Source organism: Onychomys torridus, chromosome X (genome assembly GCF_903995425.1).
Source record: "Onychomys torridus chromosome X, mOncTor1.1, whole genome shotgun sequence".
Taxonomy (NCBI): Eukaryota; Metazoa; Chordata; class Mammalia; order Rodentia; family Cricetidae; genus Onychomys; species Onychomys torridus.
In genome coordinates, this window is record NC_050466.1 from 85,416,961 (window position 1) to 85,438,429 (window position 21,469).

At 41.6% G+C, this 21,469-nt stretch overlaps 1 protein-coding gene across 1 annotated transcript in view; it reads left to right on the forward strand.

Moving 5' to 3' along the window:
- Msn (moesin) overlaps positions 1–8,421 on the forward strand; it is a 73,359-nt gene extending 64,938 nt beyond the window's left edge. The window contains exons 8-13 of the mRNA XM_036174333.1: positions 926–1,089; positions 3,419–3,549; positions 3,758–3,918; positions 5,256–5,348; positions 5,687–5,911; positions 6,376–8,421. Of these exons, the coding sequence (XP_036030226.1) occupies positions 926–1,089; positions 3,419–3,549; positions 3,758–3,918; positions 5,256–5,348; positions 5,687–5,911; positions 6,376–6,540 (939 nt within the window). The 3' untranslated portion in view covers positions 6,541–8,421. The remainder of the gene's footprint in view (positions 1–925; positions 1,090–3,418; positions 3,550–3,757; positions 3,919–5,255; positions 5,349–5,686; positions 5,912–6,375) is intronic.
- The last annotated feature ends 13,048 nt before the right edge of the window (positions 8,422–21,469 follow it).

The window sequence follows — 21,469 nt, forward strand, 5'->3', positions numbered from 1 at the left end:
GCACTTTTCCTTCCCTGACTTCCTACCGCATAGTTTAGTCCCTTTTTGTTGCCAAGAGGTTCTGTTGGATGTGCTTATCTTACTGTATCCTGATGCAGAAAAACGTAACTCTTCCCTTTTCTTCTCGTCGGTGGTTTTGTTCCAAATGCTGACCAGAAACTAAGTATGCCTTCTCTGGGGCTTTGGGCCTTTTCACACTTTGTGTAAGGATCTCCCTGCCATGTGGCTACTTCCCCACCATGTGGCCAACTTCCATATTGGCTTAACCCAAGGTCACAGCCCTCTTTAGCTCCCACCTGTGAATCAATAATAAACTTAGTTTGAAAACTGAAAAAAAAAATTCTGTAGCAGAAAAAGACCCTTCTGATGAAGTATTTTAGAGTGTTTTTTAAAAAGATTTTTTTTCACTTTTCCATGTTTATTTTGTGTGGAGGGGTGGAAGGATTAGCATTCCATGATGCACATGTGGAGTTCAGAGGACAACTTGCTAGAATTGGTTTTCTTTCTATATGTTGTTTTTGGGCTTCAAACACTTAGTGTCGGGCTTGGCCCGGGCACCTTTACTTCCGTTGGCTGCATTTCCTGAGCAGAATTGGAGAAAAATTGTGGTTTAGTGAAAAGAGCACTGGTTCTCGCCTTGAGTCTGCCAGTACCCTGACAACCGACTCTGGGAAAAATCATTTCCTTACTCTGGTAACTAGTATTCCCACTGGAATGCAAATGATTGGATTGCACAGTCTTTCCACGACTTTTGACTTTAGCTTTACAGAACCCAGAAGGTCACTTTCACCCCTTCCTCAAAAGTTCAATGTTTTAAAAATTTATTATTTTATTACTGGTGTGTATATGCATGTATGGGTTTGCTCGAGGACTTACGTGAGCCATCTTGTCAGCCCTAAAGACTCAACTGCTGTTTTCCCTCCAGGACTTTGTATTCTATGCTCCACGGCTTCGGATTAACAAGAGGATCTTGGCCCTGTGCATGGGGAATCATGAGCTGTACATGCGTCGGCGTAAGCCTGACACCATTGAGGTTCAGCAGATGAAGGCACAGGCCCGGGAGGAGAAGCACCAGAAGCAGATGGAGCGGTAAGTGCTATAATGTTGGAGTTAGGACGACTGCTGTGGTAAGGAACTTTCTAAGAGGTTCCTAGACTGCCTAGGGTGTTAAATCAGCCCAAGACCAGGACTTGTGAACTGTGGAGGGGAGGAAATTTCATGTATTCAGTTTCAGCTCAGACAGTTTTGCTTGTTAAAAACAGGCATCAGAAGTGTAGGATTTCAGAGGTTACAGGATGGAGGAACTTCTTCCAGTACTCTCCTCCTCCATCACCTCCTCACCCACCCCAAGTCTACCTGAGAAATCTGTTCTATTTCCTCTTCCCAGGGAGATCCAAGCATACCCCCTTGAGCCCTCCTTGTTACTTAGCTTCTCTGGGTCTGTGGATTGTAGCATAGTTATCCTTTACTTTGCAGCTAATAGCCACTTACGAGTGAGTATATACGATGTTTGTCTTTTTGGATCTGGGTTACCTCACTCAGGGTGATTTTTTTTTTCTAGTTCCATCCATTTTCCTTCAAATTTCATGATGTCATTGTTTTTAACAGCTAAGTAATACTCCATTGTGTAAATGTACCACATTTTCTTTATCCATTCTTTAGTTGAGGGACATCTAGGTTGTTTCCAGGTTCTGGCTGTTACAAATAATGCTGCTATGAACATAGTTAAGCAAGTGTCCTTATGATAGGATGGAGCATCCTTCGGGTATATGTTCAAGATTGGTATAGCTGGGTCTTGAGGTAGATTGATTCTCAATTTTCTGAGAAACTACCATATTGGTTTCCAAAGTGACTATAGAAGTTTGCACTCCCACAAAGGTGCTGCAAGTTCAAGGCCAGTCAGGAATAAATAGTAAGACCCTGTCTTAAATAATGAAAATTAAATGAAAATGAGCATGTATTTTTTTCTCACATAGAAACTGGTTCTAATACATATAGATATATTATTTGTATGTCAACCTTAATTATGTGTGTATATGTATATATGCATATATATGTATACATGTATATATCTGTGTGTATGTGTCTTTTTGTCATACACACACACACACACACACACACACACACAAAACTAAGGTTGACTTTTCCCCTCACCGTGGGTTTGGACTCAAAGTCCTGTGAATGTCAGGCAAATACTCTATCACTAAGCTGTTTTGACAGCCCAGAGAAAAATTTACCAAGATTTTGGGAGCAGTTTACTGAACTAGAACATGCCCTATAGGACTTCACAATCTAGTAACAAAGAGAATGAAGAAAATACGTATATGTTCACACTGTCTTACATAGTCTTGAGGTACAAAAGCTATATCATTCATTCCCTTAACTATTTATTGAGCTGTGAAAAAATGGTGAAAATTCTTCATCTTATGAAGCTGTCATTCTTGTAGGAGAATTTTTTTTTAAAGACAGTGTTAGCACTAGTGGTCTTGGAACTCACTCTGTAGACCAGGCTGGCCTTGAATTTAGAGATCTGCCAGTTCCTGCCTCCCAAGTGCTAGAATTAAAGGCATGCACCACCACCACTTATCATTCTAGTAGGAGAAGAGAGATAAGATAAACAAATTGCTTAGCATATGCAATAGTGAAAAGTACTATGAAAAAGTGTGTGCCAAGTATTCTGAAAGGTCTAAGAGTAAAGACATGTAGCCAAGGTCTAAGTATGCTTCCCAGTGGGTGGAGGGTGGCTCAGCAGTTAAGAGCACTTACTGCTCTTGCAGAAAACCCAGGTCCAGTTCCCAGCACCCACATGGCAGCTTTCAACCATCTAACTCTACTTCTAGGGGATCTGGTACCTTCTTCTAGACTCCATGGGCACTGTATGCATGTTGTGCACTTATAGACACACAAGAAAGACACACATAAAATAAAAATTAATAAAGTCTTTAAAAAAATGATTCCTTAAATAGGTAGTGAGGCCAGAAAAAGCAAATATGTATTCTGTATCTGCAATAAAATCTAGGAAAAGGGAACCTGAAGCTAGGGTTTAAGGCAGGCAAAGTTAGCCCCAGCTGTAGACTTGAAGCACAAAAGGCAAATTCACCTTGCTATAAAGCTACAAGGCAGAGTGCAAAAGTTAGCAAATCATTTTCCAGATGGAAGGTTGGGAACAAGAGCAAAGCCATCGAATCTAGTTGGTTACCTGCAGTATCAGCATTCCTGGTCAGTGGACTGAGCATGGAAATCTATGTGAGGCCATGATGTGGTGGCTAGATTATGGACAAACTGGAGAGTGTTCCTTGTTCACACGTTCTGCCTTATGTTGGGGTGGGGGTGGGGACCGACAGACACAGGTCCTGGAGTTCCTCCAGATTCCATGCAGCCTTGCTAGCCTGCTAACATCCTTCCGTCTCTTTTCTAGGGCTCTGCTGGAAAACGAGAAGAAGAAGCGTGAGCTCGCAGAGAAAGAGAAGGAGAAGATTGAACGGGAGAAGGAGGAGCTGATGGAGAAGCTGAAGCAGATCGAGGAGCAGACTAAGAAGGCTCAGCAAGGTGAGGCTTGGAGTCACTGTGGAGGCCGTTTCCCCAGAACCTGAACTGCAGATCAAGATGTCGGCCAGGTGTGGCCGCGGAGTAGATAAGGAATTTATCAAGAAAAATTCGTGGAACTCCTGTGCTATGAGGGGGGAATTTCCCAGGAAGCCAGTTAGTAGGCCATCTGCATCTGTAAGCCCTCCATCAATTTTCTCCTTTTCACTAGAACTGGAAGAACAGACCCGCAGGGCCCTGGAACTTGAGCAGGAGCGGAAACGTGCCCAGAGTGAGGCTGAAAAACTGGCCAAGGAGCGCCAAGAAGCTGAAGAAGCCAAGGAGGCCCTGCTGCAGGCTTCTCGGGACCAGAAGAAGACCCAGGAACAGCTGGTAAAGTGACCTCCTGGGCTGGGGTTGTGGGCCTGCATTTTTCTTGTTTGGACCCCCTATGGGTTTATAAATTCCTTTGCCTGTGTAACGGAGGCTTTCTAGCTTGTTTGTATCCCAGAGGTCTCCAAGAGTTCATTCAAAAGCAAGCTAAAGTATCACTAGTACAACTGCACAGTCTTCCAGAGCCCTTGAATTTTTCTTTCTTTCTTTCTTTCTTTCTTTCTTTCTTTCTCTCTCTCTCTCTCTCTCTCTCTCTCTCTCTCTCTCTCTTTCTTTTCCTTCCTTCCTTCCTTCCTTCCTTCCTTCCTTCCTTCCTTCCTTCCTTCCTTCTTTCTCTCTCTCTCTGTCTCCTCTCTCTCTCTCTTTCTTTTTTCTTTTTTCTTTTTTTTTCGAGACAGTTTCTCTGTGTAGCTTTGCACCTTTCCTGGATCTCACTCTGTAGACCAGGCTGGCCTCGAACTCACAGAGATCCACCTGGCTCTGCCTCCCAAGTGCTGGGATTAAAGGCGTGTGCCACCGCCGATGGGCTTATTTATTTTCTTAAATAGTGGTCTGCTCCTGTAACCTAAGAAAGGAAAAGGAAGAGTACCTATCACATGTTGCCGAAGCCACATTTCTTCTTTCCTTGCTTTCTTCTGTTTCTTTCCTCAGTAGCCCTATGGAATTAAACCCCATACAGAATAATGTGACTAGACAAGGAACTTGAGAATCATGGAGGCTGAGAGACTTTGTCAAAGGTTACAGCTGAGTTTGATGAAGGATCACAACCCATTCTGTCTCTATCGGAAAGATTCCCTCCCTGACATCATGTACAAAACTAGGGATCTGTGACTTGGACTTTAAGAATCTAGGGCCGGCTTTCCTTAATATAGTCCCTTCCCTTGTAGTATTGGTGTGTTAGTATCTCAGGAAAAAGATGCCATGAGAAATTTGCTCAAGGGAAAAGCAGATGTATACGCTTTTCCCATGGTGTAAATTGCCTTACGATATTAGTATTTGTTTGTTCTGGTAGCAGTGAAGCATTTGCTACTTCCGGCACTGACTTCCAAGCTTTGCTGAGGCCCCACTGCATGTATATTTGGTGACATTAAGAGGGGATGAGGGAAAGAAGAGGGGCAGAGATGACCTGTTGTCTGCCTTAAGGAGTCCTGTAGTCCAGGAGGGGAGCTGTGACTTATGAAGGTGGAAAGGGTGGAGTAATTTAGTTAAGAGTCACAAGGCAACAAGAAATGGAACAGCCAAGTACCTGCCAGGTCCACAGAGGAACTGGGGTTACAGGTATCTGGCCTCTGGAAGCCCAAATGTCAAGCCCTTATAGGCTTCAAATATGCTTATAGGCTTCAGAAATGGCCGAGCTGACATCACGGATCTCTCAGTTGGAAATGGCCCGAAAGAAGAAGGAGAGTGAAGCTGTGGAATGGCAGCAAAAGGTAAGACACAGAATTCAGAGCAAAGCATTATGCTATATGTGTATATTCTAATTCTTACATTTCTTAGATTTAGACACCCCCCTTTTTAGACAAACACCTTTTTTTTTTTTACAGTCTTTATGGGAGAAGGTGCTCAAAGGTTTCTCAAATACTTTAGAATTCCCCAATACCCGTGGGAAGTTGATACAATCACTCTTATTTTCAATTAAAAAATCCACAGGGTCAAGCTAATAAAGCCATTTGTCCTAACTGGTCTCTTACTTGACATGTCTTTCGAGGTGTGGTTAGGTTACCACAAGTTACCTGATCTGACCGCCAGTCTTTCTGTCACTGGACAGGCCCAGATGGTACAGGAGGACTTGGAGAAGACTCGTGCTGAGCTGAAGACTGCCATGAGTACACCTCACGTGGCAGAGCCTGCTGAGAATGAACAGGATGAGCAGGACGAGAATGGGGCAGAGGCCAGTGCTGACTTGCGGGCTGATGCTATGGCCAAGGACCGCAGTGAAGAGGAACGTACTACTGAGGCGGAGAAGAATGAGCGTGTGCAGAAGCATCTTAAGGTATCCAGGCAGGGCCAACAGGTCAAGGAGACTGGGTAATGACTTACTAGCTCATGACCATTAGAGCTAGGGTATACAAGCTTTAGCCCGTGCCAGTGCTGAATAGGAGTCTAGGACTATGGGAACTTGAAGAGAAGACACTTTCCCTTACTAATCACACCCGAGGACATCACTTAGCTCACTTCTACTTCCTGCTCCCTTCTTATATTTAGGAAATATCTAGCTAACCAAATTACTACTTGAATATTTGGAATATTATTCTGATTGTTCTACTCTCAAGAGAGAGCCGTCATCAATCCATCCTACACTGTGCATATGTGGCATATGCTTGTGAGTGCGCATGTGTGTATGGTTTATGTGGGTTGGAAAGGGGAGAAAAAATTAAAAAGAAGAGACATCTAATCAAAGAAGTGGGACTGAAATGAGAGGAAGCCATTGACACCTGACCTCTTGCATCCTCTCAGGCCCTTACTTCAGAGTTGGCCAATGCCCGAGATGAGTCCAAGAAGACTGCCAATGACATGATCCATGCTGAGAACATGCGACTGGGACGAGACAAATACAAGACGCTGCGCCAGATCCGGCAGGGCAACACCAAACAGCGTATTGATGAGTTTGAGTCCATGTAGTGGGCATTCAGCTTTTAGGGACCCCTCCTCCTTCTTCCTTGTCCCCACACTTCTCTACTTTTGCCTAACTAACAATGTGCTGGAGCCACTAACTAGAAAAGCCTTGGAGCCATGCCAAGCATTCAGTATATGGGACCAAATTTAGCCCTTCAGTCTCCCCACTCAGATCCCTGGGCAAACAAACGGCCCCCCACTATGGTGCCAATGGAGTCTCCTTCTCTGTCATAGTCAACCTAGCTTTCTAGAATAGATCCTACTTTCCCGGCTCAGAGGCTCACTCCTTTTGATTTGACAAGCACTCCCCACCCATACTTGCTGTTTTCCTCTGGGACTCAGGTGTGAAATAGGTTGATAGCTAGCTCCCATCTCTTGCCTTTTTTCTTCCGAATCCTATGATTTGCAAAGTTAGGATGTTGTGTGGTTTAGGGACAGAATTAAGGCCTTGACTCTATCATTTAGTATGTCAACTGAGCTAGGATTTGGCCTCTTAATGTCCATCCCTTTTGGAGTTATTTAGGCTTTGCAATGATTGGAGGGTAAAAAGATGTTTAGTCATTCTTGCTTCTTCTACCTCCCATATTGGGCCTATTACAAAGTCAGTCCCAATAAGCCTTGTCCCTGTGTTTAGGGACTCAGTTTCTAATCAAGGAGGAATAAAGGGATGAAGGAAACAGTGCATTCTAACAACCTAGAAAACCTCTTGCCACTGTGCATCTTGGGAGCCTTTCTTCTATCAAGTTAGGTCCATGGGTAGGGCTACCCCCATGTTAGTTCATGTTCCTGGTTCCATCTCCCAATCTGTCCCTGTCCTCTCCAGTCTCCAGGTCCCTTCCAGCTAGGACAGAGAGGACGAGTACCCCTAAACCTAGCCAGTTGCATTTGAAGCTCTTGCCACAAAGGGAGAAATGTTTATACCTGGCTTTAGTATTTTCCCTGCCAGGAGTTCTAAATTCCTCTTCCCCCAACCCCAGAGCTAATTGGACCACTGTTCCTGCTTCACAGATACACCTTATGACAAGTAAGAGTAGCTCTTGTCTCTCAGTCACCCAGGAATCCTTCCCCATTTTACCCAGTCCAAAGTAGTGAGTGGGCCCTGCTTCTGACAGATCTCTAACCCAGCTCTCATCCCTAATTGTGCTGTCCCTTGGAGCTACATGTGGAAAGCTGCTGGGTATTCGGGTCTTGTCCCTGCACACCCCCACACCCTCTTCTGTGTCACAAGTGTGCTCTTCTAATTTTTACCAGTATTATATATTCTAGTGATATCTAACTCGATATTGATTTTTGACTTTTTTTGCTAATGCACTATTAGAGATACTAGTCTTGGGACAGGATTATTTTAGCTTCATTATTTTTACTACCCCCAACCCCATGTCTGGGAAATATATACTATATTAGAAAATGATATTTTGCCAAAAACAATATGTAAGAAGACTTCAGTATTAGTGATTTACCTGTCACTATAGGTCATACAATCCATTTAAAATGTACTTAATATTTGGTTTTATTGTTCCTGTTTGCCTTTTCCCCAGGGTTCAGTCCCCCAAAGGCTATATTGTCCTTCCATGCAGTACCCCTAGCCCATCTCCCTCAACCCATGCCCCTTCTACTTAACCTTGGGGAATATATGCATTGCTGTGAATTATTTTGACACTCGGTGAGCTGTCCTATATTGGCTAAATCCAAACCTGGAATTGTGGGGGCAATCTAGCTGCATTAAGGGCAATAACCCACCCCCATAGAGACTGGGGAGAAGGTTAGAATTTTTATTCAGGTTTTTTTGTGTGTATTTTTGTTTTTTAAATAATTGTTTTGGAGGGGTTTATGCTCAATCTGTGTTCTATTTCAGTGCCAATAAAATTTAGGAAGACTTCACTGTGACTCGGTCTTTCTTTCAGCGTATTTCATTGTAGTTTCTGGTCCCCAGGCTCCCTTTCTATCTTTTATCTCATTTTACTTTGACTTAGGCCCTAGTGGAAGGAGGAATGTAATTATCCTGGTTTTAATAGGAAGCAATGCCTTTAAAGGCCACCGAAGCAAGAGTAGCCAGATGAGGTCCTGAGGTGACAGGTGTGGTAGAGCTGGCAGATCTGTTCCTTTTGTGCGCCTTCATACCATGTTTTCCAGATCAGCTGGTAAAGGCTAAGGCTCACAACCCAGTTGTTTGGTGTGGCTATGTATGGGACCTGTATTAACCAGGTGATACTCCTAGACTTGCTTGGCAGTGGAGCATTGGAGCTTTGAGACCATGTAACCAATGGCCACTGTGGTCCTCTTGCTTTTGTCTTCCCAGTGCTGAGATTACAGGCATGTGCCATCAAGTATGGTTAGGCTCCTTATCTCTGGCACACCCCTGGGAGGGTCAGCCCGTTCTGCCTCCTTGTCTGGAAGATTTTGGACTCATCTTGCTCCCTACCTCCCTTCCTCTACTGCACTGCCAATAAAAGACAGGGAAACTATCTTGGGTCTTGTTACAGAAGGCGGTGGAAGATGTTTAATGAAGGCTGGTATAGTATGTGGTACTTTGTAGCTTTGATATGGCTGTCTTCATGTTGTAGATGAAGGAATTAAGGTCCAGATAACGTTCTAGACTTTCTTGGCCCTGACATTCCCACTTGATCCCTTCTTGGGAAGTAAAAATTTGGAAGGAAAATTAATTTCCCACACCCACATTCTAAATTCTCACAACAATCCTTTGGCAACTTGTCTGCTAAATATAATTCTTTAGAGACTAATTTTTCAAATATTAGAAAAGCTTTAGCTTTTGGGGCAAACTATCAGATACATATGGAGTTTGAGGCCAGCCTGGCCTTCCTGACACTGTCTCAAAATATAAAACAAACAAACAAACAAAATCCTCAGATCAAAAGGAATAAGGCCCAGTGGCACAGATTTGTAATCCTAGCTATTCAGGAGGCTTGGGCAGAAGGATCACACACTGGATAAGCCCAGGCTACAGAATGAGTTCTAGGCAATCCTCGACTAGTAAGAACTCTTTTTTTTTTTAAAGAAAGAAAGGAGGACTATTTGAGGAAATGAAGGAATGCAGGCAAGGGTGTCAAGGTACGGGAGGACGGGGATGAATAAAAACAAAGTATATTGATGAATAAAAATACCACAAAGAAATCCATTTCTTTGTCTGCTCACCAAAATGTGCTAATAAGGAAAATGAAAAGGGACAGAAGAGGATGTAGTTCGGTGGTAGAATACTTTCCTAGCATTCATGAGGCCTTAATTCCACCTCAAGAAATGAGCAATATAAATATAAAGGACTAGATGAGTGTGGTTAGGTTAAGGGTTTTGAGATAGAGAGATTAGACATGATGCTGTAATATCCAGATCATTCTAGTGTGGTCACAAGACCCCTTAAAAGATGGAGAGGGTGACCTAAATGAAGATGCAATGTTGCTGGCTTTGAAGATGGAGCAGGAACCAGGGAATTTTAATGGCCTCTACAAACTGGCCCCCAAAACTAAGATAATACAATGCAGTGAGGTTTTTTGTTTGTTTTTTGGTTCATTTGTTTGAGACAGGCTTTCAAACCATAGCCCAGATTGGCCCGGAACTTGCTATATAGACCAGGCTGGCCTTCCATTTATGGAAATCCTACCCCTGTCTTCCAAGTACTACTATTATAGATGTGAAGGATCATATCAGGCTTGCATTTGTGTTATTCCAAATTACTGTTTCACACTTTTATATTTTGAAAAGTTCTCCATTCTAGGAACGACAATGCTGTAGAAGTAAAGAATAGATTAGTGGTTTCCAGTAGTTAAGGAGCAAGGTAGAAAAGCTGACCACAGGGCTACAGCATTATAACAACAGCACTGGAGGAGGTCAGCCTGGGTTACATAGTGAGTTTCAGACTTTCCTTAAATAAGGAAACAAACAAGTAAATAAATAAGCAGAAAAAAGGAACAGAGTAGAAAATATGCAGAGTAGAGCTTGTGTGAAAAGTAGGTGTGGCTATAAGATCATAACTGTCTCAATGTTATTATCTTGGCAGTGATGCATGATAAGTTATAGGATGCCACCACCAGACAGACCTGAGTAAAGTGTCTATGTAGTTAGTGTCTCCATTGTTTCTTTTTCTAAAAGATAATTCTGCTTTGTTTTATGTATATGAATGCTTTGCCTGCATGTATATTTGTGAACCGTGTGCATGCCCGCTGCCCCTGGAACTAAGGTTACAGAAGGGAGTGAGCTGCCATGTAGGTGCTGAGTCCTGAACCTGTGTCCTGCAAGAGCAACAAGTACTCTAGGCCTACTGAGCCGTCTCCAGTTCTTCTTTGTTATTTCTTACAACTGCATATGAGTCTCTGATGTGACTTAGTCTGAAAAAATGAGTGGGAAAGGAGGAGCGTAGTGGGATAGTGAACATGAGCAAAATCCAACTGCATATATGAAAATGAAACTTGTTATTTTGTACACTGTAGATAAACAGTGGCTGCTTGTATCTGCCAAATGACACAGCAATCTTGTATACAATAATGTTTATCTGGAAATGTCTCAAACTTGAATTAAGAGAATAAACAAAATCCCAGCATATTTATTCAATATATCACTCAGGAATATAAGTAAATGTATTACTGAAACATACATATGGGTGAGCTCATAGATATTATGTTGTATAAAACAAGGACAACATAAAAGAGAATATGTAGTCTAATTCTATTTTTATTTAAAAATCAAGTTATATTTTAAAAGTACAGCATATAAAAATTTGATTAGTGGTAGAGTCCTGGTAATCCAGGTAAAATCCTTCAGCAGTATTAGAGCATATGACTCCTTTGCATTTACCGTCAGAAGACAAATCCAGCATGGGTAATAAACACAGAGCAGAAATCCAACATTCAATACAATCCCAACAATGAGTCATTTCATGCAAAAATAGGTCAGAACTCTAAGTCAGCAGGCTGCTCTCTTGCTGTGTCTAATTAAAATTTTTGAAGCAGGAAGTGTAGTTAATGCTTGAAGTTTTAATTTCAACAAGAAATTCTGAAAATGCCTCAGCATCCTCAAGTGAAGGAAGGGAGCCAGCTTCATTGTGTACGTCTAAGGGAAACGGAGCTTGTTCCAGGCAGAGAGCAAGTGAGCTGTGTCTGAGAGGAAATGCTAGTATCTGTCCTTACAAAGTGCCATCTGGAAGATGGGGAAGTGGGAGCCATGATGTCATTCCTCCATCTGTCCTCATGCCCATAAGCACACTTTAATCAACTGTCAATGGCTTGATACTCATATTTTGAATGGTAAAATGGGGGTGCAGCAGTAACAGAGAAAGAAATGTTACTGATAGACTTCACAAAGTGCAACATGAGATTCCGTTGAGTTTTAGAAAGAAATGACCACACATAAACAAAAATGGGGGTGGAGAGAAGCCCACATCTGCTTTCCATCAGCAAACAGTCAAAGCACCGGACACCAGAGAGGCTGAGTTAGCTGATGGACCCTAGAATTGCATCTGGTTGTCTGGCTCAACCAAAACAATTCTCTGAGAAAATTAAATACACATCACCTGAAGTCCATGAAATTCACATGCCTGGGAAAACTTAAATCACTTCAAGAGGAAGCCTGATTTTAATAATTCTCAGATCTCTGAGACATACTCCTGTGCAAATCCTTCATTTCCAGTTCATGCATGCTGCCTTGAATAGGATTAACAGATAGATCTGTCATCTTCACAGCCTGAAGGCATTGCTTAGGGCTGCAGGCTTAAACCATGCCCATCACTACCCTGTACTCTGCTGGAAGGAAGCAGGTCCTTCCCATATGGCACCAGTTTTGGGAGCACTTAGCCATATGCCCACAGTGTCCTGTATCCATGGCCACCAGACACAGCAGACCACCATTAGCCCTCAGCCCTCACTATCTTCTCACCATCACTTAAAGAATCTGCAATGCTGGCAAGCCCATTGCCAGAGAGAAAACGACTCCTCAGTACTGCCGTTCCATTATAATTCTATTTACATGGCATTCTAGAGCAGGTGTGTGGAGCTGGATTGGAGAAGTTGACCAGAAAGCAGCATTAAGAAACAAAATTTCAGGATGTTGAATGCAAATAAATCTTTTTAAAGAAGGAGTCTTTCACTATGGTAGATTCTTCAACACAGGCAGAAAGAAGGGGTTTAGAACTTCTGTTTGTAGTTAACAGGACGTTAAAGGAGTTACACTATACTGTCCTTGCTAGATCCCTCCAGAAGAGTGTAGCTTCAGGGGCCAGGCTGCTTAATTTGAATCTTTGTTCTATTTGTCTAATCTTGTGCAATTGATACAAGCTCCTGCTGCTCCGGCTTTATATTTGCAAAGTAATAATATCTGTATACTTCAGAGTTTTGTGGATTATTAAATAATTACATGTGTGGAAAAATATATCTTTCACTTAAAAAGTTAGAAAATCACCTTATTTCTCAGAGTGTATCATAATCATTTGGTGCATTTAAGATAGACTTCTGGGTGTGGAGTATTCCATACTAAGTGTAGTGCCACATCCCAGAAACCTCAGGAGACTGCGTCAGGAGAGTTATAGGTTCAAGGTCTACTTGGACTATAAAGCAAGACACTATTGGAGAGCCACTGTTCTGGAGTCTAGAGTAGACCAAAGCTTGCATGGGTGGAGGTCTAGAGAGAGAAGCAACTCATCTATGTTCACAAAGCTGCCGGCCAGAGATGCACTTAGAACTTGTTTCATGAGTGTATTCTCTGGGTCAGGCCTTCCTTTTTTGTGGTTTTTTGAGACAGGGTTTCTCTGTGTAGCTTTGCGCCTTTCCTGGAACTCACTCTGTAGCCCAGGCTGGCCTCGAACTCACAGAGATCTGCCTGCCTCTGCCTCCCGAGTGCTGGGATTAAAGGCGTGCGCCACCACCGCCTGGCTAAGGCCGTCCTTATTCTTACAATGTTGCCTTAAGCTTGGAATTAGTGCTGCTTTACCAAACTTAATTATAATGTCTGCTATTATACCACACCTACTATCTGCTTTTACTATAGAGGCTGTCATGCTAAAATGAAGGAGTACTCTCCTACATTTGAGGTGGTGGTAATGAACAGTCCTAGTCTTTCTTATTGTACTTGATGTCCACATCATGATTCTGGGTTCCTTTTCATGGAATTATTAAAGTCTGCCTACCAAAATAAATGTTGGGTATATTGCAGGGAGATTAAATCCTTGAGCCACGTGTAGTTGTGCATATCGTTAATACCAGCACTAGAGAGGCATGGGTGGGTGCATCTGGATGAGTTCCAGGCCAGCCAGGGCGGCATAGTGAAACCTTGTTTCAACAAACAGCAAAGAAAAATCATATACCACTATTTTTGGTAATGTAAAATGGTGTCACCACTTTAGAAAACAGTTTGATTGTTCCTTAAAAACAATATAGGGGATAAAAATGTGGCATGGTGGGAAAGAATGTGGCATAGTGGTAGAAAACTTCACTAGCATGCATGAGACTCTTGATTTTATCCATAAAACCTTCAAAACTTAAATATAGTTTCCATATGGCCTTGAAGTTCCATAGTTGTACCCCCAAGAGAAGTGCAAATATGTGTCAATAATAAAACTTACATGGAAGAATGTTTACCTATCATTTACAAAGATCTGGGTTCAATGTCCAGTACCACAAACAATTTATACACAAATATTCACAGTCATATTATAACCAAAGTGGAAAAAATTTGAAATAGTCATCAACTTGGATAAGTATGGGCAACCTGATGGAGGCGTTTTCTTAATTGAGGTTCCTCTTTGCAGATAACTCTTGCTTGTGTTGGGTTGACAAAAACCTAGCAGGATACCATTTCACCTCATTCAGCTATTATCAAGAACAACAAATAATGGCAAGCATGTGAGGAATAGTCATCCCAAGTCATTGCTGGTGGGATTATAATCTAGTCTGTCCAATGATGGAAGTCAGTGTAGAGTTTTCATAAAGGGTTAAAAATAGAACTACCATATGTCCCAGCTATACAGCTCCTTGGGGGTATGTACAAAGAAATATATATATATTCATCCTACTACAGAGAAGCTATCACATCCGTATATACAATGGGATTGTATTCAACTATAAGGAAACTGAAAGTATGAAACTTACAGAAAAATAGTGGATCAGGAAAGTACTATACTAAGCAAGGTAACTCAGAGTCAGACAAAACAAAACAAAACAAAACAAAACAAAAAACCTGCATGTTCTTCCTCTAACAAAGCACACACACGAATGTGTGTGTGTGTGTGTGTGTGTGTGTGTGTGTGTGTGTGTGTGCAATATTTCTATAAATGGGTACAAATGTTGGTGAAGCCTAAAAACCTAGAAAGGAGACCAAAAGAGAATGAAAAGATGTGCAGAGGGATGGAGATAGGAGATAGGTAAGAGATCCCAGGTGACAGGGATGCTGAAAGGAGAATATAAGGGGAACACAGAGGGATGGAGAGCATGAGGAGAAGAAGAATCAACTAGACCAGATTTTGCAAATCTACAAACGTTTGGAAATTCTACAATGAAGCCTAATATTTTATCCTAATTAACAAATAAAAATAAGTATGAAGTGCTTCATGCTGAAAGAATGTCACCCTAGACAGCAACTTGATTCCATACATGGAAAAAAAGAATACTCATACAAATATATATTCTTCTGTTTGCTTGTTTCTATTTTTTTACTTGTGTGTAAAAATAGTGAGAGTGAGAGAGGAGACAGGAGAGAGGAGAGAGAAGACACACACACACACACATCCACACACACAAGAGAGAGAGAGAGAAAGAGGAGAGAAGAGAGAGAGAGAGAGAGAGAGAGAGAGAGAGAGAGAGAGAGAGAGAGAATTTGTTGGTTTCTTTTGGCAGAAACCAGAAGGCGGCATTGGACCCCCTGGAGCTGGAGTTATGAGTAGTTGTGCCATGCCTGCTGTGGAGACTTGAAACTGAACTCAGGTCCTCAGGAAGGGGAGCAAGTGCTCTTAACTACTGAGCCTGCTCTCCAGCCCCTTGTCATCGATTTAGGCAAGAATTATACAAAGCAACATGCATATTATTTTAGTCTGGATCCTATAACATACATGAATAGAAACTTAATATATTTGGCATTAATAGCCAAAATGAGATGAGTATTGAGGTATTTGATCCACTTGGAGCTAATTTTTTTTTAAAATTATTTATTTTTATTTTATGGACACTGGTATTTTGCCTGCATGTATGTCTGTATGAGGGTATCAGATCCTCTGGAACAGGAGTTACAGACAGTGAGCTGCCATGTGAGTGCTGGGAATTCAACACGAGCCCTCTGGAAGAGCAGCCAGTGCTCTTAACTGCTGAGCCATCTCTCCAGCCCATGGAGTTAATTTTTATACATAGTCATAGAAACAGGTATAATCTCATTCTTCCACATGTAGACATGCAGTTTTCCTGCTCCAGCCAGCAGGGTTTCAATGGGGGCAACCCACCTGTGGGACCGAATGAAAGAAACAGGGGACACAAGGGACGACAGCAAGACAGGATTCTGATCAAGCTGCAGATTTTATTTTATTTTCCTCTGCAAGGCTTATATAGCATAGGAAGGGAGGGGCCTGGAAGGAGGGAAATGGAAGGGACATGGAAGGGGTGCAAGACATGGGAGATGTGCAGGTCGTGCAACTGCAAGATGTCGGCTAAGGTCACTACTGGTCAGGGCCCATTTGTTCTGTTGCTAGGCTACCTGACCATGGAATGCTCTTTACTTTCAGTTGTCATGGAACCTGACTGTGGAATGTTCTTATATTTGGGAGCCCCTAGTTAATAGACAGGTGTTACTGCTCTGGGTAAGGGCAGTGGGCTTATGACTTGTTCTCTGGCTTAGCTACTACTTTCCATGGTTCATGTTTGGTTCCCGACATCTTTGTCCTTGACATTTTCCCAGCACAATTTGTTGAAGATGCTTTTTTCTCCAGTGTGTGCTTTTGCCTCTTTGTTAAATAAGAGATAGCTGTAGTTGCAAGTACTTAGGTTAGGGATTAGATACTACAATTTGAAACCTGAAATACTAAAACTGTTAGAAAAAAATTACAGGCAGCAGCCCACAAGATTCAGGTGTAGGGAAGGACTTTCTGAAGAATACTCCATTTGCTCAGAGATTAAGACCAACAATCGATAAGTAAGAACTCATGAAACTAAAAAGTTTCTGTATATCTAGGGAAATAATCAATCCATTGAAGAGGAACCCCACAGAATGGGAGGGAATCATTACCAGATATATATCTGATAGAAGATTGATATCCTGAATATGCAGAGAGCTCACAAAACAAAGAATTGAGGAAACAAATGGCCCAATTAAAGATGGGCTAGGGATCTAAACAGAGAGTTCTCAAAAGAAGATATAAAAATAGTTCCAGAATATATCAAAAGTTGCTCACCATCCTTGGCAATTAGGCAGTTGCAGCTTAAAACAACTTTGAGATTTTACCACATCTCAGTCAGAATGGCTAAGATCAACAAAACAGCTGACAACAACTGTCGGTGTGGTTTTGGGGAGAGAAGAACCCCCATTTTCTGTTGGTAGGAATGCAAATTGGTGCAGTCACTTTGGAATCAGTATGGATAATCTTCATGAAAAAAACTAAAAATAAATCTACCATAATACCCACCAGTAGCACTCCTTGGCATATGCCCAAAGGATGTCATCCTTTCTATACAGATACTTGCTCAATCCTGTTCATTTCTACCCTATTCACAATAGCTAGAGAGGGAAAACGGTCTAAATGTCCTTCAACAGATAAATGGATAATGAAAATGTGGTCTGTATACACAATGGGATACTATTTAGCTGGGAAGAAAATTGAACATGGAGTCATCACAGAAAACAGGAAAATATAAAGGGACCATAGGTGGGGAAGGGTTGGGAGAGGACTAGCAGGATATAGGTGAAATGAAGCAGGAAATGGAAAAACAGTGAAGGGGATTCTAATTGGCTGGTGGGGAAGGGAGGTCAATACAGGAGGAGGAGCAAAGAGAGATACCTGAAAAGTTGTTCGATAAAGCCTCAATGAATCTTATGATTTTATATTTATGTAAAATCATAAGAAAAACATATATGCATATAAACATATATAATATATACACGTGATATATATTAAGGGAAGTTATGGAACTAGGGCTGACAATACTCCCCACAAAAACCACAGACTAACAAGAGTTCCAGTACGAGGCACAAGAAATCTTGAGAATAGTTGGTCTAAGCAGTCAGAGTGACACCCCAAACAATACAGACTATGGCTCTTGCTCTTGGTTGCAATAGGTAAAATCCTATTGCAGAATACACTGCACACTTAGGGCACAGGATTCAGATGACTGGCGCTGGATAAAACCTGAAAGCCTCCTTCCTGCCATCTGGCTTCCACAGTTTCAGAAAAAAATTATGCAAACTACCAAGGGAGGGAAGTAATTAATATCCTTACCCAGCTGTGACACCTATGAACCACAACAATGACCAGCATGGCAATAAATGGTACTTATATGTTGGTAGTAACTAGGTACTAGCTAGAAACCTAGTACTACTTACCATGCCTGGTAGTAGCAACCTAGCCGGCATCCTAGTCATGATATTAGAAGAGACTCTATTACCACCACTTTACTAGATTAGCATAGTTCCCAATCACACTCTATATCTTATCCTTATAACTACAGAGAAGTGCAGCTTTCCCCTTTCAACAAAGAAGTTGCTCTTTGTAGCCAATGGAGAACATCACAGAAAATCGCAAGGGGACACAATGCAGAGAGCAATGGATAATGGGCATTATAGGTCCATCTACGTCACAGCTCCTGCATCTATGGCTCAGGGAACTCATGGAAGACAGAGAAGAAAGATTATAAGAGCCAGAATACCAGGAAATCCACTGTGAAACAGTCTCTCATAGAAATGGCTGCATGAAAAAGATTTGAGCATTGGCATTTTAATAGATACGCTAACAAGGAAGGGGAACTAGCTCATGAGATCCCATCCCTGGACAGGGAACTAAAAATCACTGATGAGAAAGTTAGCCTTTCTCAGGGATGAGCTCCCTAATTTGTTGTCCAAAACAAAGTGGTCAGCCTTGAAACCCATATACACACAAACAACAAAAGTGGACTCAGCAGGTTGTATTTATGTATTTGTATACACGAGGTGGGGGCACTTGGGAAGGGTTGGGAACAGGAAAGAGATGGGTGAAACTGAAGTAATTAAAAATAAATATAAGCAAGAGTTTTGATGAGATTGATGAAACCATTTGCTTAAAGTGTAGATGTCTCTGGAAATTTACTTTCACAGGATCATATGAGCAAACCAGAAATAAACAGCATATTAGTTGCTTTTCTCATTACTGTATCCAAATGTCTTACAAGAAAGAAACAACTTAAGGGAGGAAGGGCTTATTTGGGCTCACAGATTCTGATGGAGGGAATGTGGGGGCATGGGCTCCATCTAGTGGCCATGGACTGCAGAGTGACTTGTTCCATCTTGGCCTACCAGGAAGCAGATTTCAGGCCAGAATGGGGCCAGCTATATATAACCTTCTATTCCTGTACCTACATCCCTGTATCAGCAAGCTTGGTCCCACGTCCAAAAGGATCCACTACATTCCCCAGCATCGTCACCATCTCAAGACCAAATGTTCAAACATATGAACCTATGGGGGACTTCTTATGTTTAATCCACAATATAGGGGAAATGAAGACATGGAGCTTCTCTCAGAAATTTGATGTCTCACATTTTTCTTCAAAGTATACATGATACAAGGTCATCTTTGGTGGGTTTTTATAAGAAGTAGGATAGATGGTATGACCATGTTCAAGTTATTTTCTTGGGACGTGTGTGTGTGTGTGTGTGTGTGTGTGTGTGTGTGTGTGTGTGTTTTGTAGTTTTCTTGGATCAACACTATTCCTGATAAGAACATCAGATTATCTTGTGAATGAAACCAGCTTCTGTTTTTTGCTCAATGGTACTTGATGGGAAATGTCATAAAAGCTGGGATATGTGGTTGCTTAGACATTGTTTCTGCTCTAACTCAATGGAGTCTACCTATACCTACAGAGTTTCTCTGTCCCTGTATCTGTGAGATATGTTGACAAAAGCATAACATATGTTTGTAGCTAGAGTTTTCCTGCCTGGCCCAGACAGGACAAATCTCTCTTACCCACCAGTCCCACAGTCGCTCAGACCCAACCAAGAAAGCACATAGAAACTTACATTGTTTATAAACTGTATGGCCGTGGCAGGCTGCTTGTTATCTACCTTTTCTATCTTAAATTAACCCATTTCTGTTAGTCTATACTTTGCCACATGGTGTGTGGCTTACCAGTGTCTTTACATGTTGCTTCTCATGGCGGCAGCTGGCGGTGTCTCTTCCCAGCCTTCTACATCCCAGAATTCTCTTCTCTCTTGTCCTGCCTATACTTCCTGCCTGACCACTGGCCAATCAGAACTTTATTTACACAGAGTGATATCCACAGCACTTCCCCTTTTCTTTTTTTAAGGAAGGTTTTAACTTTTACATAGTACAATTACATATAACAAAACAATTATCAAGCAAGAATTAGAGTTACAATATTAAAGAAGATATCCTATCTATCTTATATTTATGAGTCTAAGGTTTTATATCTAATGTATCTTTTATCATAACTGAGGAAATTATAACTATCTAGTCTTTAACCACATCAAAGACCTTAGAAGGATATAATATTACCTGAGAACCGGGAGAAGGATGTAAGCAACTTTCGGGAGTCTTGCAGGGTAGACAGAAACAGCTGGCAGCCTAGACAGTCACCTAATGTTCCTTTGTAATGTTGGGGCATTTGTCTTCAGCCCACAGGGCTAGAGTCTCTTGGTCACTTCTCTCAGTGTCCCGTAGAATGTCTGTCAGTTTCCTCTGTGAAGCAGGAGCCTGAGGACCATTTTGTCAAGCAAAGTTCAGTGGTCACCTTTCTATGGGTCCTGCATGTCCAGTTGATCGAGCAGTCCAGGCAAGAACAGTTTCTTGCCCAAATGGCTATTTTTGTCAAGGTGAAGATAAACTCCATATGAAGTGTCTTTAATGCCCATCCTCCTCTCTGAAGTAAATCGGTGTTGCCAGGAGCAGACATGTCTCACTGTCCAGAAAGTCTAAATTTTAAAAATACTTTAAATGCCATATTCTGAAGGTCTTTGAAGTATTTGAAGATTACCTATCTATCTGAAATATCTCTGTGTATACCCAGAAGACTTAACTAACATGGCTATGAGTATGATTATCATAGATGACCAGTTATTAATCTATTTTTAATTATCCATTACAATTTTAAATGAGCTATATAAACATAATACCTTAAACAAGAGTAGAAATATACACACAATATAACAAAATTAACTAAGTTTGTATCAATAGACTAAAATCTAAACCAATGTAAAACATTTTAAACAAGTTGTTGCTCTTTAGAAGTAAGTTCCCTAATCTACCCTTTCATCCTATTATATCTATATCATATCCCCCTTTCTTCTTTAGAAAGAGATCTCATTTATAATCAACCTGCTTTAAAGAAAAATATTGGTTTTTCTCTGTCCCATACCAGAGGGCTCTTTTGATTTGGGACACAAGAATCTCTTAACCTTTTCTTTTAGCAATATGTCTGGGTTTCGAGAAGGAGTGAGCCAATTCCATCTCCAAAGCCAGCTTGATAATTTTGGGAATGTGGGTGTAGTTTTTTTAACTACTTCCTGCTGGAGGGGGGCGCTGTATCTTATGGGGATATAAAGAAAATTTTAGGATTACAGAGTAGCCCATTAGGGTGAACCTCTGAGCCAGTTGCCTTGAAACCATTCTGGATGTCAGATCATCTGGGCCATGGTGTCATCGGAGACCTTTCAGGTGGTCTTGGCTGATCCAACCTGATATATCTTAATCTGGAACAAATCCATAGCCTCTGGCTTTCTGTGGAAACAAAAGCAGAGACTCTTTTCCAAA